Source organism: Abramis brama (genome assembly GCF_963993115.1).
Source record: "Abramis brama genome assembly, chromosome: 15".
Lineage (NCBI taxonomy): Eukaryota > Metazoa > Chordata > Actinopteri > Cypriniformes > Leuciscidae > Abramis > Abramis brama.
The window spans coordinates 12,046,421-12,068,555 of NC_139977.1; the positions used below are offsets into that span (position 1 = coordinate 12,046,421).

Below are 22,135 nucleotides of genomic sequence, written 5' to 3' on the forward strand. Positions count from 1 at the left end.
GTTGCAAAAACACCATCTGCTGGATCACTCGTAGGACCTCCGTTGCTTATTAGGCAGAATTAGACAATGATTTCCTCTCCTCTGCTTTGCAATCTTTCTCCCTCTTCTCTCAACTAATTCAACTTAAGTTGTTTTATGACACTTAGCAGCTAGCTTTTCTGCTGCATTTCATTCCAGCGATTAATTCCCAGATGTCATCCGTTCTGGGATGAGTTCAGCGTGATTGGCAGAGGGGTTAACTCTTCAACAGCCTGGGAAGATATGGGATTTTGTGCACGAGTTGGGTCTGAAGTTGTGGAGGCGGTCAGACTCGAGACTTAAGAAAAGTGTGATCGTGCTCACAGGAACGTATAGGGTTGAATCAGCCTGTACTGTAACGCGTTCGAATCCCCACTGCACTTACATTTTCTGTCCTTCTTTTACTGTAATATCATTTTAAAACACCCTCTATAAGTGTTCTCTTACAATCGTTCTCTCCAGCCTATTTTAGGATGATTTTGTTTTGCTTTTTTTTTTTTTTTAATAAACTAGATTATATATTTTTAAATGTTTTTTATACATATTTTGTGGTTGTTCTGCCTTTAAATCCTGCTGATTAAAATTAAAACATATCATCTCATCTTTTCTATAATGTTGTAAAATTTTGCATTACAGTAATGAGAATTACAATAATGTAAATTAAACTCGAACGTAAAACGCAAAAACAAATTCTGTTTAAAATAAATCTTTTTTTTAACTTTCTATTCATCAATGAATCTTTGGAATAAAAAAGCATCATAGTTTCCACAAAAATTTAAGAATTTAAAAATCTTAAAATGATAAGAATTGTTTCTTGGGCACCAAATCATCACATTAGAATGATTTCTGAAGGATCACATGACACCGAAGACTGGAGTAATGATGCTGAAAATTCAGCTTTTCCAACACAGCAAAAATTTATATTTTAAAATCTATACTTTTTAAAAATATATTTTAAATAGTTTTTACTGCATCTTTGATCAAATAACTTTGGTCTTTTCTAATAATAAAATATAATTCATGGTCTCATTTTCCATCCTCTCGAATGGCGTTCAGCATTAAACAGACATTTGTAACTTTTAGACTATCTCTCTTAAAAATAAAGGTTCTTTATTGGTATCGATGGCTCCATAAAGAACCTTTAACATCCATGGAACCAATAAAAATTCTGCGTAGTTGAAAAGTTCTTTAGATTATTAAAATGTTCTTCACTCTAAGAAAAAAATGGTTCTGTTAAGAACTGATCACGGAAAGGTGGTTGTTCTTATGGCATCGCTGCAAAAATTCCCTTTTGGAACCTTCATTTTTAAAAAAATAAGTGAGTGAAGTGATGTGAAGGCCAAGTATGGTAACACACACTTGGGATTTGTCCTCTGCATTTAACCCATCCAAGTAGTGCACACACACATTAGGAGCAGTGAGTAGTGAACACACACACAGGGAGAAATTTGTGGGTTAGGTGCCTTGCTCAAGGGCACGGGAATCCTTCGGGTTACATGACCTTCAGGTTACAATTCCAACTCTCTAACCGCCACAACTGCCCAACAAAGAGAGCATAAGCAAATGAGATTATATGCAAATGAGTTTTTATATTACACCAGGTTGGACTAGGGTGTTTGAGCTCTTATAATATTTTTGCATAGTGCAAATCCAACATTTTATTTCAAAAGAGCAAGGAAAAGCTTTTAATGGTTTTTATCCGTATTCTCCAGTCTTGTCTCTGTGATTACACCTGGAGTTCTGGCTCTGTATAGGGATCCAGACTCTCACTCAACCCTCCCTCTCTGTCTCCAGGCGGCAGTGAGTCGTCCTGGGATAAAGAGAAACTCCAGTCCCCCCCCTCCGGAGCCCAGCACGGTCTGGCTCACATCGGCCTCTCCGCTCAGCACGGCTTGTCAGGGTCTCATCTCTCTTCCCTACAGCAGAGTCATCTCCTGGCTAACCGTGAGTCATTCATTCATCACATCCACTCATTCACGCCAGCTCCAGGTGCATTGATTCTTCTCGGTCCGATTGAGCTACACGTCGTGTTTGTTATCGTTCTTTGGTTCAGTGGTTTCTTCTTTTGGTTTGCTCTTATGTTAAAAATAAGGTGGATAGTGTATTCATGACTATCAAATCATTTTCATGTTTTCTTATACCACGTTTTTTTTGTTTAATGACAACATGAACAGTATTTGAAGTACATTTGACTTCTTTAAAGTGATGTACTTTGAGTGAAACTGAGGGAAACATTGAGCTTGATTCTATCCACTAGGGTTTGATTGGATTATGAAACGTGAGCTACGATCATTTTGGCTATGGTATTATTGGCCTACACAATCTTGGTTACATTACCATAAAAGAGAAGTCAGTTCAAAAACAGAAAAGAACCATTTTACAATTAAAAAGTGATGATACGTTTTCTTAAGCATAACAAATCTGCATTGATTAATCGGTCAGCACTGACAAATCAATCTGCAGATGAATCATGGCCAGTAAGAACAGGAACATTTATTAAAGGTGAAGTGTGGAATTGTAGAAATAATGAGTGTTTGAAACATGTTTCCTGAACACCCCCATCTAACATTGGTCAGACAAACTGATAGTCCTGCCCCAAGCTTACGCCATTGGTTGAGCCAGTGTCGCTGTGTCACCCTGGTCAAATGGAGTATTTTAACATGACCTTTAAAAAGTATTCATAGTTTTCCTGTATTGCAGGTTTCTGCATTTTAGGCCTGTCAATTTTCCGTCTCACCTCTCAAAAGAAGAAAAACAAGCATGTGAACAAATTACTAGTACTATTCATCAAAAAATGTAAATTAAGTTATAATAAAAATGTCTCATGACCTTAAGCATCAAACAGACTATTGTAACTTTAAGACTTGTGCAAATGAGTTTCTATATGACATCAGGATAGACTTAAGGTGTATACTGTATTTGGTGTTTTAAAATCATTGCTGTCTCTCTCTGTCGTCCTCTCTCAGGGCTGGACCTGCCGTTTATGATGATGCCCCACCCCCTGCTGCCCGTCAGTCTGCCGCCTGCCTCCGTTGCCATGGCGATGAACCAGATGAACCACCTGAACACCATCGCCAACATGGCCGCAGCTGCTCAGATGCACAGCCCCCTGTCCAGAGCAGGAGCGTCCGTCATCAAGGTAACACGCACAAGACACAAAGTTGAGACTTCAGTGGTCGAACGCAGAAAAGTCATTCATTAGGGCTCTCAGCTAGAGTCAGCTCATTTTCACATCAGCTGCAGATCCCATCGGATTGGTGTCTTGCTCCAGTGACACGTTAGATACGAGTCTGTCTCGCTCTATGAGCCATTTAACACCTGGGACAGAGCTGTATACCAAACCGTCTTAATTTCTACAAGAGAGAGTTTGATTCCAAATACTCCGAGGAGGAATAAGAGAATAAATGTTCTGTTGGGTCCGTGCGGAGCGTGTGTTAGGGAATATTAGATGCAGGCTTTTAAGACAAACACTATCTGTTATCTTACTGCCATGTTCCCCCTGAGAGGAGAGTGTGAGTCAATTTACAGTTGGAGGAGGACACTTGTGTGTTTCTCTGAGATGCAGAAATGGCCCGAGGCGTACAGTACACACACACACGCACACTTTTACATAGATATTCACTGCCACAGACTAAATAGCAATAGCTTCTGTCTGGGTACCACAACAGAATGTGTTTTTACTATGATGAAATAAAATGTTGGTTGATCTTTCATTCCTCTAGAAGAATTGACTTCTCAGTTATGTTTCATTTAAGAATCAACTCTGTCCCAGATGTTTTCCCTAAAATTCTTTTGGGAAAATAAAAGACAAAAATGAGGCAATCTTTGACATACAGTAAGAGTAAAGAGCTATAGAAACGAATGAGACAATTTAGTTAATATCTTTTAAAAATATGAGATATTGTTGAGATCTCTGAAAGGCAAACAAGGGGTCTTTTCCTCAGGAGAAAAATCAATGTTACCTCATTGCTGTTTAGAAGAAACAGTTGAGATGTCAAAGATATTTAATTTGTGCTTTTTTTCTGTGGGAAAATCAGATATTGTTGATGGAAATAATTTTAGTATAATGTACTATTATAGTTTTTGTTAATATTTTGAATATTTGAATTTTATTTATTTTTTGTTCAGTTAAAATGGCAGGCCTGTTTGAGTCCTTTGTAAAGAATATGTGAACTGAATCTGTGTGTGTGTGTTTCAGGAGTGTGTACAGGACAGTCCGTCTCCTGCTCCGTCTCTGGAGGAAGCCCCTCGTCCCGGATCACAGCCCTCTTCCCACCCCAGCAGTAGTGTGTCCAGCTCACCAAACCCACACACACAGAGTCCCGAACGCCTGGGTCAGTACAGACACACAAGCACAATTAGTTTCAAAGCGGACAATCCATAGACTGAATGTTTTTTATAAAGATAATAATAATGACTACAGACTAACCTACCCACAGAAAAAAAATGAGAGTGTTCCCACATGCTCTCAATGGGATGTTTTGTTAGAATTGCATGACTTCTGGGGACAACCTTGAGGACACTTTTTAAACAGGTTTTCTCTTTATGTGTGCAGTTTTGAACCAGACCGATGGAGAACTGCAAGAACGAGACTCCGGCATCAATATGAAGAAAATGCTTAAAGAGAAAGGTTAGTTCCTCACTGTATCACACTAAAACACTCACTTGCAGCGTAGACATTGTGTAAAAGTGCAACAAAATCTTTGTGGGAAAATAAGGTCCATTGTTAGTGTAGTAGTGTGTGATGCACCACTTACACAGGAGTCACTTTCAAACCAATCAACTTTCTGTTGGTCAACACGATATATTTATGTGAAAAAGCAGATTCCTATTGAAATGACTGAATTATACCCACAAAATTGTCAAACAACGGTAAAATGACTGTACCTTAAAGTCAAAAACCAAGTGACTGACAATTATTTGTCACTTTTGGGTCTCATTCACTAATGTGCAATGCACAAATCTGCATACAAATGTTTTCATGACCAAATCATGATTCATCAATAACTTTGGTACTAAAATGTATTCTAAATTTTCGGGGGAAAAAATTAACAACTAAAACCACATGTATAAACAATCACTCTGGGTGGCCTTATAAATGTGTTAAGATGAAATTTTATACATAGAAAATACATGTATAACATGTATAGACCTTATGCAGCCCCGCCCCTTTTCGTTGCGTTCTGTCTTCCGGTTTGTATTTCCACAGCATGACGGTAAGATCTTACGGATTTATGAATGAACCTCTCGTTTTAAAATCTTCCCGGTCTACTGACATTTATTATGACATCCACTTCAAACATTACAACGCTCATGATCATTTTTGTTAGCTACAATCCACAAGTAAATCCACTTCACCAGCTCATTACTCTTCGACAGCGATGCCATAGAAATATACGGAGCTGCCGTAGAAATGGAAGTTCAAAGACAAAATTCTAAAGACGGCTACAGGCTTGTTTCTCTCAGTCTATACATGTCTAATTAATATTAGAATGAGGTTAAGAACTAATTCCTGTACATATAAAAGCAAATAATCCATGCAGTTATTAGTGAATATTGTAGTAACAATACAAAAGCCCATGTGGAAAACACATCACTCACATCATGTGAGATGTAGATCAAGTTTTAAACACCGTCTCAGGAACAATGTAGTAAATTGCAGCTGACTCCTAGATGATGTCAGTTTAACGCTGCCGAGTGTATTGACACACGCACAACATTTTAATGCGGACCGATGCTCGTTAGTTAAATTTACACCCATTGGTTTAGACTGCCAGTATATTAGCGTCACAACACTTCTCTTTTAATTAATGACTTAATTAGGAGCTTAACTGAACATGTATGAAGTTCATATTTATGGCCTGTGTGTGTAGATGAGTGCAAGAGAGCTGTTAGAGCAGCTAAGTGCATCATTTATCATTATAAGGAAATGTTTTTTATTTATTTTTCTATGACACAAAGATATAGAGGTGTGTGTGTGAGAATCTCAGATGTCGTGGTGTGTGTGGGCACCGTTTCTGGAGCGTAACTTGTGCGCGAGTGTGTGTTGGTACAGCAGGTGGCGGTCCCTAACGCACATCACACACACAGGGCTGCTGGGAGGAGACAATGCAAAGATGCCCTGAGGCTCTCTTAAAGAGATTCAGTGTGCACCTGGCCTCCGACCATATTTTATTAATGTGTCTGGAAAAGAATCTACCCCAAACACACACAAATGCGTGAATACCACAAACCGCTCTTGTTTTTAAAAGTGCAGCATGCTGCATTTACTGCAGGGTTGAGAAAAGAATGAAGGAAATTTAGGTCACTGACCACATACTCACACCCGATGTCTTTCTTTTTTTTATCTTTAATACTCTCTATCTCTCCTGATCATTCCAGCAGATTCCAAACTCACCGTCACACAGACTTTATATCTTCAAACACGTATCAGTAGACTTCTGCACTACCATTTTAACCTACACACACACACACACACACAGCAGCGGGTCTCTCTTGAACACCTGAGAGGATTGACTTAGTAAAGATTGGCCATGATTATATCAAATATGTCTGCTCTAGTTTACTTCCGCGATGTGCTGTATAAGTGTGTTACATGCTGTTATGAATTCTCTTCTGTTCATGTTAGTGTGTGTCTATTTATTGACCTTCAGTAATTCATCCCCCCTTTACTCCATATCCTCTTTCTCCAAGTTTTTTTTAACCTATTTATCTTTGTTTTTGCATGTTTAATGTTTTATGTATTAAAACCCCTTATATGACCTGCAACAGATTTTAAAATCTCATCAGAAGAGTAGATTTTTATATTTTCTGCTGAAAATGTGAGTGCTGTTTGCAAGACTTGCCACCACAATACTAGGGTGTTCTGGGTGGTTGCCAGGATGTTGCTGTGCAGCTGCTAGGATGTTGCTTATTGGCCTAATTCAAAAAAGCTGTCCCTATGGCTGCGTCCGAAATCGCATACTCTCGAGTAAGTACTTATTTTGAATAAGTAATTACTTCACAACTGCTGAAAAAGTACGTTCTATATAGTATGAATGTGTGCAGTATGAATATAATGGACGCACTATATTTGCCATGTTGTCATTATCATGTGACCTACCAACGTCAGTTGCGTCGCTTCACTGCCATTCACAAATCCTCTCCCGTGGCCTCATGGGATAGTAAAGTGTCCATCATATGCACACTTAAGAATCTCGCCGGAAGAAGTAGGTGATCCGGGCACTTTTTGCCTACTCTTTTATGAGTATACGGACATACTACTCGTCACGTACTGTTTTTCACATGCTATATAGTAGGGAAGTATGACTTTTTTAAGTCTCTGATATTCTGGCCCCTACATGGTCTATGGGACTTTTTTGCCTGACAGGTGATAATCATAAATCTAATCTCTCAGAAAAGTAATATCACTCATGTACTCAAAAAGCAGCTTAATTTGGAATTTATATACGCTGAAGTTTAATCCCTAAAATTTAAATGTTATTGTAACATCCTTTCATTTTGGTAATATCCATTGTCAAAAGTGTAGTGATATATGAAGCACAGCTCACAAAGCCATTTTCATTTTCAATGGTCAACATGGCAAATTCGACTGACCAACTTGATCTGATGGGGAAATCTCTCGCCCTCAAACGTAATTCACGATTGCATTGATTCCTAATGAAATTACTGGATTTTGCCAATGAAAATTCACTGAACAATGGGAAATGTGACTGCACCTCAACCACAAATCTACGATTCTAAAGTTAAAAAGATCAGAGTCTCACAAACGTAGATTACTCAGGGCCAATTTTCCCGGATCTTCACGAAAGGGCCATTGAATTTTAAGCACTGTTTGGCCTCTGTGTGTGTGTGTCGGTGATGATAAACAAAGTGACGGGGTGGTACGTGGTGATGAATGGTGAAGCCCGGGGCCAGGAGCACTGTGTTTCAATGGGACTTTAGTGAGTGAACCCCCTCTCTAGCTCTCCATAAATCACTCGTTCTCTTTACCTCTCTTCCTCTCTTTCACTCAGGGCTGGTTGAATGCCAACAGGAGCTGCTCTCACTGCAGGCAGGGTCTCTCATTTCTTCCATTCAAGAGCAGAAGGAAATTCTGATATTATGTGTGGTTTTGGTTCATATGCAAACCATTTAGCACACACTAACATTAATCTTACAATCAGGCCACTGAAACTCAGAGGCCTTTTTAAAAAAAAGTGTAACGAAGCCATGCAGTGCATGTAAGAATGATTTATTCTTGTTAAATAGTAAACACTACACTTTTACACACATCAATAACACTGTTTTATCATTAGATGGCCTATTATCGTTGTTAATTGAATCCCAAACCATTGAACAACATTTATGAGTGAAAACCAAGCGACCAAGTTTACATACTGTACATGTATAGGTGTTTTCCAGAGCTGAGAGGCTAATTTTAACATATTGTTTGTTTAGGAGGACAATTTAGAGCCACATAAGCATACAATTACACCTTTATTTGGAGTGGACACAGAACTATAAACTGTAAATGTTGGATGGGATCTGTCCAGTTTAAACAGGAAATTGTATTATTAACATGGTATTAATGCTAATGTGCTAAGCAAACATTGAAATCAATCATATTTACAGCCCATTTTAATGTGATTAATGGAGCATTCAAGTCAAAAAGTTCACATTTATGAGTTGAACACCATAAACGGCACCACAAAGTTGTAATTACGAGTAGGAAAATCGCTCCGGTTACGACTGTAACCTCGGTTCCCTGAAGAGGGAACGAGCGTTGCGTCGAGTTTGACGCTATGGGAACGCTTTGCGTGATGACGTCTTGAAGCACATGTAAAATCAGTCCAATGGTGTAGCGGGACGTCAGAGGCGGGTGACGTCACGTACCAGGAAGCTATAAAAGCCGGCCTGAAGCAGGAAACAACAGCTTAGTAAAGTCTGAAGTCGTGCTGACAGGCATGAAGGAGATATGGCAAGGTGACGCAACGCTCGTTCCCTCTTCAGGGAACCGAGGTTACAGTCGTAACCGGAGCGTTCCCTTTCAAGGGAACTCGCGTTGCGTCGAGTTTGACGCTATGGGAACGTCTATACCAACGCCTCCATAGCTACAAATGTCTGTCCTGTGTGAAATCATAAAGAGCAGCACTAGGATGACAAAACATGAGACCCTGGAGCAGAGTCTAGATCCAGAGAGTAGAACCTGACGAAAGTGTGCGGTGAGGACCAGCCTGCCGCATCACAACCGTCCTGTAACGAAACTCCTGATATAAGGGCCTTAGAGGCCGCCATACTCCTCGTAGAGTGCGACCGGACAGCCAAAGGAGAAGGCTGTCCAGCCGCCTCATAAGCAAGTGAGATAGTCTCAACCACCCACTGCTCATCCTTTGCTTAGACACTGGACCTCCCTTGTTAGGGGAGCAAAAGTAACTTTTACGCCACAGGGCAGCTCTGTGGACATACGCGTCTAACACCCGAACAGGGCAAAGCAAATTATTAGCCTCCTGGTCCGATTTCGAAAGGGAGGAGGACCTCCAAGTGCCACGAGGGAAACGAGATACCAAAGGGGTCTTTCCCCACAGACATTCCACCCAAAGGAATGTGGTAAGCACCTATGGCCGCCACATAAACCTTTAAGGTGGACGGGGTCAGACCTGCAGTGAACCGGTCCTGCAGGAACTCCAGAACTGTACCAATTGGGCAGTTGACTGGATCCAACCGACGGTCACTACACAAAGAGGTGAATACTCTCCAGTTCAGGGCATAAAGTTTCCTCGTGGAGGGAGCTCTGGACTGTAGAATGGTCTCAACAACCTCAGTTGAGAGACCTGACTCTATGAGCTGGGCCCCCTCAGAGGCCAAGCCCACAGGTTCCACAGTTCTGGGCGGGGGTGAAATATCGAGCCCTCCGCCTGGGACAGAAGGTCCCTCCTGACGGGTAGCTCCAGAGGAGGCCCGTCGAGGAGTGACACAAAATCGGGAAACCATACTCTGCCCGGCCAGCGCGGGGCTATAAGAAGCAGGCAAACCCGGTCCCTGCGAACTCTCTCCAGAACTCCCGGGAGCAGAGCAACTAGGGGAAAAGCGTACAGACGTAGCCTCGGCCACGTCTGCACCATAGCATCCAGTCCAAAGGAGCTGGATGCGTGAGGGAGAACCAAAGTGGACAGTGAGACGTCTCTCGAGACGCAAACAGACCCACTTATAAATTCCATATCAGCTCCACCACCTCGGGGGTGGAGCCACCATTCCCCGGGCCTCGGCCCCTGTCTCGACAGAGTGTCTGCTCCTAAATTCTGGACCCCGGGGATGTAGGCTGCCTGAGTGACAGCAACTTCCCCCGGGACCACAAGAGGATATGGCGTGCCAGCGCAAACCCCCTTGATATAGGCGACTACCGACGTGTTGTCCGTATGTACTACACATGGTGTCCCCTGAGACCTGTGATAAAGCTCCTCAGAGCCCGGAAGACAGCTAACATCTCTAGGCGATTGATAGCCAGGAACGATGATGGTCTTCCCACAGACCTTGAGATGAGCGACCCTCAGGATCGCTCCCCAACCCGTGAGGGAAGCATCCGTCGTTAGCAGTTTGCGACGACAAGGAGCTCCCCGCACTGGGCCCTGGGACAGGAACCAAGGTTTCTTCCACATAACCAAGGCACGTAGGCATCACCGCGTGACCTTGATTGTGCGAAAATGGGTTGCCCCTCGGGGAAAAACCCTCTGGTCCTGAGCCACCACTGCAGGGGCCTCATGTGCAGCAGTCCAAAAGGTATCCCGTTGGAAGCTGCTGCCATGAGACCCAACAGTCTCTGGAACTGTTTGACAGTGAGTAGCTGGCCTAGCTTTACACTTCTCACGGCTGCCAGGATCGAAGCGTGGCGATGACAGGCGCGCCTGCATCGACACTGAATCCCAAACCACGCCTAAAAAAGTGGTCCTCTGGAGTGGAGAAAGCACACTCTTCTTGGCGTTCAGCCGTAACCCCAACTCTTTCATATGGGCGAGAACAACATCTCGATGTTGAACCGCCATCTAATGCGACTGAGCTAAAACCAACCAATCGTCGATGTAGTTCGTGATGCGAATACCCCGGAGGCGCAGAGGCGCCAGAGCTGCATCCACGCATTTGGTGAAAGTGCGGGGTGATAAAGCCAGGCCGAATGGAAGAACTCGATATTGGTATGCTTTGCCCCCGAAAGCAAACCTCAGGAACTTCCAATGTCACGGACGGATGGAAATATGCGTCCTTGAGGTCTATCGTGACAAACCAGTCCTCGGACTAATCTGTGGCACGACTGTCTCAATGTTAACATTTTGAACTTGAGCTGCATGACAACTCGAAGACCTAAAATGGGACGCAATCCCCCGTCCTACTTTGGAACTATGAAGTACCGGCTGTAAAACCCGGTTTCCCTGTTGGAGGGAGGTACATATTCTATGGCCCCTTTCTCTAACAGAGTGTTTACTTCCTGTTCCATAACCAGAACCTGCTCGGGGCCCACCACTGTGGGCAGGACCCCCATAAACCGCGGTGGGCGTTACTAGAATTGTATCTAATACCCTTTTTCCACGGTCTGCAGGACCCAACGAGAAACATTTGACAGTAGCTTCCACGCTGTCAAAGATTCTACTAGAGGTACCAGTCTCTCGAGACTGGTTTCTGGATTTTGTTGCTGTTGAGTAGTCGGTTCGTCGCCCTGTAACGGCGCACCGGCAGGGAACGACCAAACAGACTGCTCTAGCACCCTCCTCAGAGGGGGCGGGCATCCCGAGGCCACTACGTTTCCGGGTGGACCTTGAGATATGTGCTCGCCGGAGACCGCTGCGCCCTGTAACGCCGGAGGCGGCAGGGTTGGCAGAACGGTCCCCTGAGGGCACCGAAGAGAGACGGCACCGTATTTTTCTCCTGCTGTTGAGCAGTCGGTTCGTCGCCCTGTAACGGCGCACCGGCAGGGAACGACCAAACAGACTGCTCTAGCACCCTCCTCAGAGGGGGCGGGCATCCCGAGGCCACTACGTTTCCGGGTGGACCTTGAGATATGTGCTCGCCGGAGACCGCTGCGCCCTGTAACGCCGGAGGCGGCAGGGTTGGCAGAACGGTCCCCTGAGGGCACCGAAGAGAGACGGGCACCGTATTATTCTCCTGCTGTTGAGCAGTCGGTTCGTCGCCCTGTAACGGCGCACCGGCAGGGAACGACCAAACAGACTGCTCTAGCACCCTCCTCAGAGGGGGCGGGCATCCCGAGGCCACTACGTTTCCGGGTGGACCTTGAGATATGTGCTCGCCGGAGACCACTGCGCCCTGTAACGCCGGAGGCGGCAGGGTTGGCAGAACGGTCCCCTGAGGGCACCGAAGAGAGACGGGCACCGTGAAAAGAGGTGTTAACCGCTCTGCTTCGGGGGGACTACCCTCATTTGTCCTGAGCCCTCAGACATCAGGACTTTTTCCCCAGCAGCCTTCTTGGCGGTAATAACGGTCCGCAGATCCGTTTTACCCCTCGAGGACTGCTGGGTTTGAGAGCGCCCTCCGTGTCCCCGAGATTTTTGTGGGGGAGCACGGGAGGAAACGCTCTGTATCTGAGTGGCGCGGTGCTCAGCGCTCTTTTTAGAGGAGTGAGGCTGCTCCCGCTCAGCAGCCTCATAGAAAGAACGGCGGGGGAGAAGTTTCTGAAGTGCAGCTGCCTGTTTTGAAGCTTCTTGTGACTTCGCTACAGCACTATTAACTGCGTCTCCAAATAACCCTTGCGTGGATACTGGTGCATCTAAAAGAACATGTTTTTCTTTGTCCTTTATGCGCAGTTCAGATACCGTATCAGCACTAATACCCCCGCCCTCCTAAAAACCCAATAACTCAGCCTGGTAAGCCTGCATTATGGACATTGTATGTAAACACGCTGCAGCTTAACCGGCGGCGGCATAAGCTTTATGGAAGTGCAGGAGCCTTCAGAGAAGATGCCGTTGCTGGAGAGAGATAGCTCGCGAGCGTCTCTTCCACCTTCGGCATCTCCCCATAACCATGCTCTTTATAATTGTGAATGGATGAATAGTGTGATGTTTGTGCAGTATACACTCAATATGACACTGGTTTCGCCCACGATCTCGACACCTCGGTGTGGAGATCGGGGAAAAACGGCAGGCTCCTGCGCTGGGGCTGCGCACGAGATGGCAGGAAGCGTTCGTCGAGCTCACTTTTCGAACGAACGTCCTGCCTATCTACTGGCCACTCAATAGACAGTCTGTCAACAGCTCTAGTAATGACATCGAGCAGTTCCTCAAACGCATGAGACTGAGGTGGCGAATCCTCAGACTCAGCTACAATACTCACAACATCCAACTCCTCAGAGCTGGATAGTTGCAGTACTGGTACCTCTATCGGGGGGGAAGGAACCGCAGCGCGTGCTTCCACACCCTGATAAGAGGCACTGGATCTATCAGACGGATGCTGAGATAAGGCAGAGCCCGTCTCAACATCCACTGATAAATCCATCTGTGAACCCCAGGTCTGAGATCGACGCCGTGCCTCGGCAGCGGCGGGACCCGAGCCCTGGGGAGCGTAGTCGGGATTGAACCGAGCCAAGCGGGATCGGAGCGTACGCAATGGAAGCGCACAGCAATGCACACAGTCACCACCCTCGAGTGTTGACTCGGCGTGCTCCTCTCCCAAACAAACAACACAAAGAGTGTGTGTGTCACCTCCCGTTAAATAACGCGGGCAGGGATGGACACACACTCTAAACTGCTGCTCGCTCGCCATACTGAATATATATATATATGATATAGACAGACAACACCAAATATACAGACAGATTTCACACAGAGCGCAACTGAAGACTCAGAAAGCTGTTGTTTCCTGCTTCAGGCCGGCTTTTATAGCTTCCTGGTACGTGACGTCACCCGCCTCTGACGTCCCGCTACACCATTGGACTGATTTTACATGTGCTTCAAGACGTCATCACGCAAAGCGTTCCCATAGCGTCAAACTCGACGCAACGCGAGTTCCCTTGAAAGGGAACTTTGGAATTCTGGGGAATTCTTTGAGGACTGAGATTTTGAGTTGTGTCAGACGGGAAAACATGACGGTTGCAATGAATGTAGCATCTGTATTGAATTCAATTTGTTAAATTTAATTGCTACAACAATAGTGATTTGAATGCAACTAATGTTGTGATTACGACTTCCTAACATGTAAGTATGAACTTCCCAGAAAAAGCAATATTTCAAAGTATAATGAGAAATGCAGGGCAGGGCTTGATTTTGTACATAAATAATTGATAAAAAGTAGATGATAAAAGATGAAAATTGATTAAATAAAAGATGAAAATTGGTGAAAAGTAATCTCAGGTTGTTGGAGGAGTTAAATAGTTCAAACTAAGATTAACCCAGGAAAGTTTCATTCATGTTGACTTAAAAAATAGCCACAGCACTAGGATCATTTCATTTACACCTTGATTAGGATGAAACATAGGTCCTATAAGAAATAAAGAAATATAGGTGTCTGATTTAATTTGACAAATGTTCAATATGCATAACATAGACCTGACAACATGCTATGCAGGTGCCACCGTGTTTTTCTTTGATTTTTGTTTCTCAGAAATCACTTAATTGTACACTTAAAATCTAGTCCAGAGTCTATATGTGTTGTATGATAATGTGCTAATGTATTTGGCTTAAGCTGATGTGAAGCACTTTGGCTGTAGAAGCACTTAGTGTACATTTGTGTGTGCGAGAGGGAGCATGGGTAGGCCTAAACTTGTGCTGCGTAATTGCTCTGTCCAGTTTTCCACAGAGTAGATATGTAGCATCTGGTTACAATCAATGTTTCCCTCCGCTATTATGAAATTAGCTGCGCGGAAATGATTTGAAATGGCCTGTAATGATTTCTGATAGAAATGTGCGCCATTGTTTCGCCCTTTGAGATAAGCGTGCTGGTAAATAAGTCACAACAAACGTAAAAGGAAACCAAAGCGATCGCTTTACTTCGTTCCAAGGATCTGTCCTCAAACAGCATGTGCTTGGCTTTTCGAGCCTTGTATTTTAATCTTCATTTTTGTTTGTTTATTCGCGAGCCCCTCCTTCAGATATGTGCAAAGGGGACCATCCATGGGCTTTGAAGACCCTTTTTGATCATTAGGTTGATTGCTGTTCTAAGCGCGTTTGTGATGGTTTAATTAAACCAAGACCCTTTGCGGGGCCCCAGCGGCCCTCGAGAGCTCTCCGGCTGGAGGGTTAGAGGGTCTCCTCGCGGCGCATGGTGTTTCTCTTTGCGTTAACGATGAGGAACAGATATTAGGTGAGGAAAATCAATGACATGTTGGAAAAGAAAAAGTAAACAGTTAGCAATTTGGGGCAAGGTTAGCACAGTTGAAAGTCACCCCACAAAAGCGACATTTTTGGACGAGAACACAAGTGATAAATGATGTGCGCTCTATCTCCTCTCTCTCTCTCTCTCTCACACACACACACACACACGAAGGCAGAGAGGAGGAGAAGGGTGAGGACAGGTGCTTGTGTTCTGCTCTGGTTCTGAGGGAAGAGTTGGAACAGGTTTTGTCTCTCAGGCTTGCACAGTCTCCTGTGTGGTGTCACTATCACATCTGAAGGAAAGCTGCCCCAAGGCGGACAGAGATACTCGCACCGATAAAAGAAAACAATGCACGAACCAGAATTAAATAATTCCAACTATCAGTTTACAGAGAAAACAAAGTGATGAACATATAGACCTGCATGGTTTTAAAAGGTTAGTTCACCCGAAAATGAAAATTATCCCATAATTTACTCACCCTCAAGCCATCCTAGATGTAAATGGCTTTCTTCTTTCAGCCAAACACAATCGGAGTTATATAAAAAAAATATCCTGGCTCTTCCAAGCTTTATAATGGGAGTGAGATTTTGAAGCCCAAAAAAAGTGCATCCATCCATCATAAAAGTAATCCATACGGCTCCGGTTGGTTAACAAAGGCCTTCTGAAGCGAAGAGATGTGACTTAGTTACAAAAATATCCATATTTATTATAACTTTATAAACCGTAATCACTGGCTTCCATGCGCAAGTCGAGTTCCGGCGGAAGAGTGACCCGGTATGATGAACACGGAAGCACAGAGGATAGAGCAAAACAAAACACCGGTCACGAATTAGACATCTAAAACGAGCCCTATTTGAACGGCGAGAGGAGTCTACTCTCACCTTAGCTTACACTACTCCTACATCTTACGTCATGCGTCGGAACTTGACACTTTCGTGAACGCGCGGACAGACGTTGCCGGAAGCCAGTGATTACAGTTTATAGTTCAAGTTATAATTATGGATATTTTCGCTTCAGAAGGCCTTTATTAACCCCCTGGAGTCGTATGGATTACTTTTATGATGGATGGATGAGCTTTTTTGGGCTTCAAAATCTCAGTTACTATTCACTCCCATTATAAAGCTTGGAAGAGCCAAGATATTTTTTAATATAACTTCGATTGTGTTTGGCTGAAAGAAGAAAGCCGTATAAACCTAGCATGGCTTGAGGGTGAGTAAATTATGGGATTATTTTCGGGTGAAGTAACCCTTTTACTCAACGTCATAAAAATAAGAAGAATTTGTCCTCAATTTAATAATGATAATTATGATATCTTGTCCGAGCTAATTAGATGAGCTTTTTTAACCACTTGGCACTATGCTGAGCTATAGGCTAAATTGTTAGCTTGCTAACCAAAGACGCCGTCTCACTAGACTTTGACACAAACATCTTTTACGGACACTGCAACGGTCGTGATATGATGTCACACTCCTTATGTATAAACATAAATTTAACATATAACAAGTAGTTTTATATTAAAAATATACCATTTACTTGACTTTACTGCAAATATGCGTTCTTTTAATGCAGCCAAGAGGTCACGCCGTGACGTATCGATCTTCTACTGGTCACACGTCTTCACGTAATGCGAATTCACAGGTCAGAGTTAACCAAACTTGAACTTTGGAACGTAGCAAAATGCAAAACTCTTCGCATGAGCTTGCGTTTCCGGACTGATGCATTCGCGTGCACATGAATGAAAGTCAATGGAAGGAAAAGTATATTGTGACCATCCCTTAACTGATTCCAAAATTACATACTGTTTAGTAGGTACTACATTTAAATAAAAACTTTGTGACCATTAAAAAAAAAGAAAGTATGTTACGAATGAAATACGGACATTAGTAATCTCGATGGAAGTAGTAGGTAACTTTTTTCGTCCTACTGCTTTATGAATACTATGTATTTAGACATACTACTCTTTTCACGTTCTATTTTTTACTTACACTATATTTGGATGCAGGGCAAAAGTCCAATTTGCTACCTGTTAATAATGCTGCTCGCTAATGCTAGTTCTTCCCAGGTGGAACTTCCCAAAGGATGTTCTCATTGTAGAGAACATTTTACCACGCAAATGTGTATACGCCCTGAAAACAGATGTCAATATTTTGGGTGCCAGAATTTAAAGACTTTAAAGGAACACTCCACCCATTTGCATTAAGCTTTGCAATGTTAGAAACCCAGTCATACTATTGAATGGTCGTGCAACATTTTCTCATTTTCCCCTGAGACGAGAGAAATCTGTATTTACCTCTTTACACTTCCTCCTACAATGACGCAAAAATTGTCATTTTGCGTCATTGTAGGAGGAAGTGTAAGAGGGGGGGATTTCTGTTGAGACTACAAGCACTAGTTCCCACCCTTTCAAACCCGCCCATAGGGGGTTGGACCTAATGCGCTAACAGACCTATCACAGATCAGTGCCAGTGCGTTTGATTTCACCGGCAGAAACCTGCATGTCCGGCCGTCGAGTTCGTCCAAAATGTCCGGGATTCGGCTTTGCTTTCTACGGTCGCCATTCATTGTTTACATGCACACCTTTTGTTTCGATCTAACTGAATTCATTCCGATTGGTGAATCTGAATGTAGTGTTTACATGAACGCTAAACAAGTGATCGGTTGATGTGCGTTTTACCATTGCTAAGAAAATCCCCGCTCCTCCGTGAGAGATACGAGACCAGTGCCTCACAGGTGTCGGTCATCAGTAATCACGCCACCGGCCTCGCGTCGTTCTCCCGCAGCCCTAGCCTCGTCCTGCTCGCCACAGTAAACACAATGAATGGCGACTGTAGAACGCAAAAGCCGAATCCCGGACATTTTGTGCGATGCGATCTCAAAAACCCGGGCAGACTCACGGAGACTAGTTAGCTTTATTGTTTACAACTGCTCTCTAACCGGTAGGCGTGGCTTGGGAGTGGCCTCCTAGGGCAGCGAAGCAAGTGCATTCTGGGAGTTGTTGTCTTTCATCCACATGAGCCAAAAATACATTTTCTGGCTTTTCTCAGTCTAGAAAGCTCCAAATTCAAAAATAATTTCACATTTCTTCTACATAAATGACCCAATTTAAATACACATTCATCTTTCCAGAGGTGGAGTTACCCTTTAAATGTTATTTGTATATCTGTATAAAGGTTTGTTTTGTCATATAGATTAGACTCAATGCAAATACACTAAAGGCTAAATGGGTATTTCAAACTGTATTCTGATCTTTAAATCACAATATGCTGCAAAAAGAGAGGAAGTCACAAAGGAGTTCACATTTCCAAATAAAGAAAATGAAAGAACATTGGACTGCACGAGGAAAACTTTCTCGCTGGCGTCTTGGGTTCTTTTTTGTGTCCCTTGAGACGTGTTCATCTCGCAGGTCCATTCCTCCTGTGCACAGGTTAAGGGCTGCTGTGTTGACCTAGTATTCCTCTCATTTAATATTCCACCTACTGCTCTTCACACGCTAATTGGGGGAGAAGGAAAAGCTCATTAAGTCTCATTTCATGTACACATATTCATTAGGCACCGGGCTGGAGTGTCAGGAAAACGCAGCCTGGCCTCTTTTCTAGTTTGTTTACTTATTTGCAGGTGTATTTGTTCGTTTAAATTGCCCTTTCCTGTAGTCTCCTGTTGACTTAAGTGAGAATGAGCCCAAATTAGTTCTGTTTGTTTTTAGTCTATGTCGTTGTTTTAAAGAGAGTTTTACACTTGGTGAAAGTTTGAATATTTGTGGGTGCTTGTGGATCTTAAAATCCTTAAAAGCCATGGCCTAGTCTTGTGGTTCGTAACATATGCTCTGACACATTGAGTTGTGGTGCTTGCTTAGGAAACAGAGGGTTGAGTCTAGTTCATATTATTTCCTTAACCCTTACCCACATAATTTCCTGTCTTCTTATACCCATCAATGAAAGTGGGAAAATGCCAAAAACAGAAAAAGTGGATTTAGTTTAGCTTTCTAGCTCTCAAAGTCACTGTACTGTTGATTTCTAGCCAGTTTTCCTACTATACTGATACAGCAAGTCAATGCAGTGCCACTTTTATAGCTCTCATTGCACCATTTAGACTTAAATTCTTTCATTTTGCATTCCCACCATCCTCTATCTTCCAGAACAGCCCAGACGTGTTCTGCGGTTCAGCCTTCATATGGTTGTTAAAATGTAATATACACTAATACCCCCTCATTCACTTCCTCCTCCAACCTATTACTGCTAGGGCTTTTTATTGTCCTGCTTTCATCTTTTTTCGTGTATACGTATGTATCGTGGGGGTTAACTAACGAACATTGGTCCTTTGCTTTGGTTGAGCTCATTAAGTGCTTTGTGCATTTCCTTTTGGGGGCCTGGTTTTAATGTAGCTTGTTATTCTGTGCTCTAGTGAATCAGGGGCCCTGTAGACCTCAAGTTTTGGAAGTATAACCCCTGAGAATTATTTGAAGTCGAAGAACGAAATTAAGAGGTGATAGGGAGTGACTCGTGCACTGTATCATTTTAATTTACTGTGCCGGTAATATAGCTTGCGGTTTGGTGGTAGGAAGTTTCTGTGCTTTGTTGAATTTTTGTTATAGCAAGTCAACAAACCAGAGGATCTTTCTGATTAATAACGTCAAATAGATTTGTGTATTTATGAAGAAAATGGCAGTGTTGCATGGGCCACCATAAAGCTTGAGTGCTGTGAATGGTTTTAAATGCATTGTTATGCAGTTGCTAGGGGTTGTAGGTGGTTACTTGTGTGCAGTGAATAGTTTTTGTTGAAAATTTTGCCTTAAAAACAAAAACAAAAAACATCTGTCTATTGGTCAGCACTGTGAATTCACATGAACAACTTGAAAAATAGCTAAATCTTCATGGGGAACTTTTTCGCCCTCATAGAAAACTCCAAACAATTGTAAAGACCAGACCTTTATTGCACACTAGGTTACCTATTTCCATGTAAAATGCAGGTAGTCGTGTGGATTGACTGTCCAGTAACTGTATGTTTGTGAATTGGTGAGGTTGTTCATCTAGGAGTTTCTTCCGTCGTGTTACTCCTCTGTGAGTTGGGTCTGATTGGACTGTGTCTCACAGCTATAAATACCACCCTGGCGTTTGGATTCCCATGCTTTAGGGCTCCCCTGGTGCCTCCTGTCAAACACTGCCATCTTGTTGGGAATAAATGTCTAACTGGCAGAGGGGTGATCTGTCTCTCTCAAGCTTTTTTTCCTCTAGCGGGCTTACGCTCCTTCAGAGTTTGTGTGCCAACAGCTTCGGCGAGTAGGTCTGATCTCCTCTTGTTCGCCCTGTTCTTTTAATCTCATATTTGTTAACTTACTCTTGTTTTATTTCTCCTGTGTTCTCCTTTTTCTTCCTGATTTCTCTTAATCACTAATGCAAACTCTTCTAACCATTGCCATCCAATCATTTTCCCAGAGGCACAAACTGTTCAGAACAAATGTTTCGTGCTCATTTAACCTTATGTGATCGAAAAATGAGACTGATTGATAATGAGGCTATAATGATAACGGTTATGATAATGAAGCTCATTTTAGGACAATTAAGATATTTTGTAATCTCACATTATTTGTTAAATATTGCCCTCCAAAGCGCATTGTAGTGATGCAAAAAACAAACAAAAAACAAAAAAAACACATCATTTTTATTGCCATGATTCCAAATTAAAAAGAAAAAAAAAGTAAATTAAATCTTAATGCAAATAGTAATAATAATAATATACTATTCAAATGTTAAAGTATTTATACATCACATTAGTATTTATGTTCATTTAAATGTACAATAAAAACATTTTATTACATATTAAATGATTAACTACCTTTTATATTACTTTATATTTTATACCTAATTACATTAATCTCATGAGGATCACCATTGAGAATAGTGGGATTTACATCAATAATAATACAGTATTACGAATTGAGTAAATGTGCTTAATTGCCATTAAAATTAACATCACTATTCACTGCACAGTCTTAAATGGTACTAAAAGGCTTATTATTGTTGTTTTTGATTTAGGGGTGAAATATAAGACACCCGAACAGCCCTCATCCTAACCTGATTTCATCAAAACAAGGCAAAGCGAATAGTAAAGTCAGCAGCTACAACTTTTTGCTCAGAATGCACCATTATATACACTTGTCACTAATTTCCTCTCTCATGACATTATTAATATAGTGCTAAAAAGGACCTCACAGTTCAAAACAACCTCAAATAATTAGCTGTTGCCCATCTTTTAACATTTACTCTGGCAATTATGGTGATTAGCTGTGTGCCTTGATCTTCATATGTAAATCTTTGTGTAAACAAACCTATATTAGTGTGTGCACGCGGGTGCGATCATGTGCGTGTACCTGACAAAAACACTGTGCCGTAGATGCGCACTAAATTACCCCCTAATTGGATCCCTTTGAATATTCAAGAGACGTCCCCCTCCGACACATGTACAAAATAAAAACTAACAAATATGTGGGGGCAAGAAAAGCACACTGGGGTTAAAGGCGCTGAGGGAGAGAGCCTTCTTTCTCTCGTTCCTGTCCCCGGCATCTGTTCATCCATATGGAACGGGGGGCAGAATCCACCGTCTCTGGGAAGGCTGACATTATGTCAAGCTCAAACCGTCTTTAGAAGAAAAGTTCGAGGAAGAGACATGAGGAGAAAGCGTTTTCAAATTTGATGAGGTTCTAGTACATTCGAGAACACTTTACATGGATGATGACTAAGTCGACGCACTAAATAAATGTTAAAAGAAAGATTATAGAAATTATATTTTGTTATTATAAATTGTATTATATATAAAGCTAAATCAAGCT

At 42.6% G+C, this 22,135-nt stretch overlaps 1 protein-coding gene across 4 annotated transcripts in view; it reads left to right on the forward strand.

Annotated features, from left to right (window-relative positions):
• The window catches only part of dacha (dachshund a), a 165,572-nt gene that overhangs the window by 122,325 nt on the left and 21,112 nt on the right, over positions 1-22,135 (forward strand). For 2 of the 4 annotated variants that reach the window (XM_084136545.1, XM_084136544.1), the window contains exons 4-7: positions 1,813-1,962; positions 2,985-3,157; positions 4,217-4,352; positions 4,574-4,648. In XM_084136545.1, the coding sequence (XP_083992671.1) occupies positions 1,813-1,962; positions 2,985-3,157; positions 4,217-4,352; positions 4,574-4,648 (534 nt within the window). The remainder of the gene's footprint in view (positions 1-1,812; positions 1,963-2,984; positions 3,158-4,216; positions 4,353-4,573; positions 4,649-22,135) is intronic. The other 2 variants (XM_084136547.1, XM_084136546.1) reach the window with 1 other exon arrangement.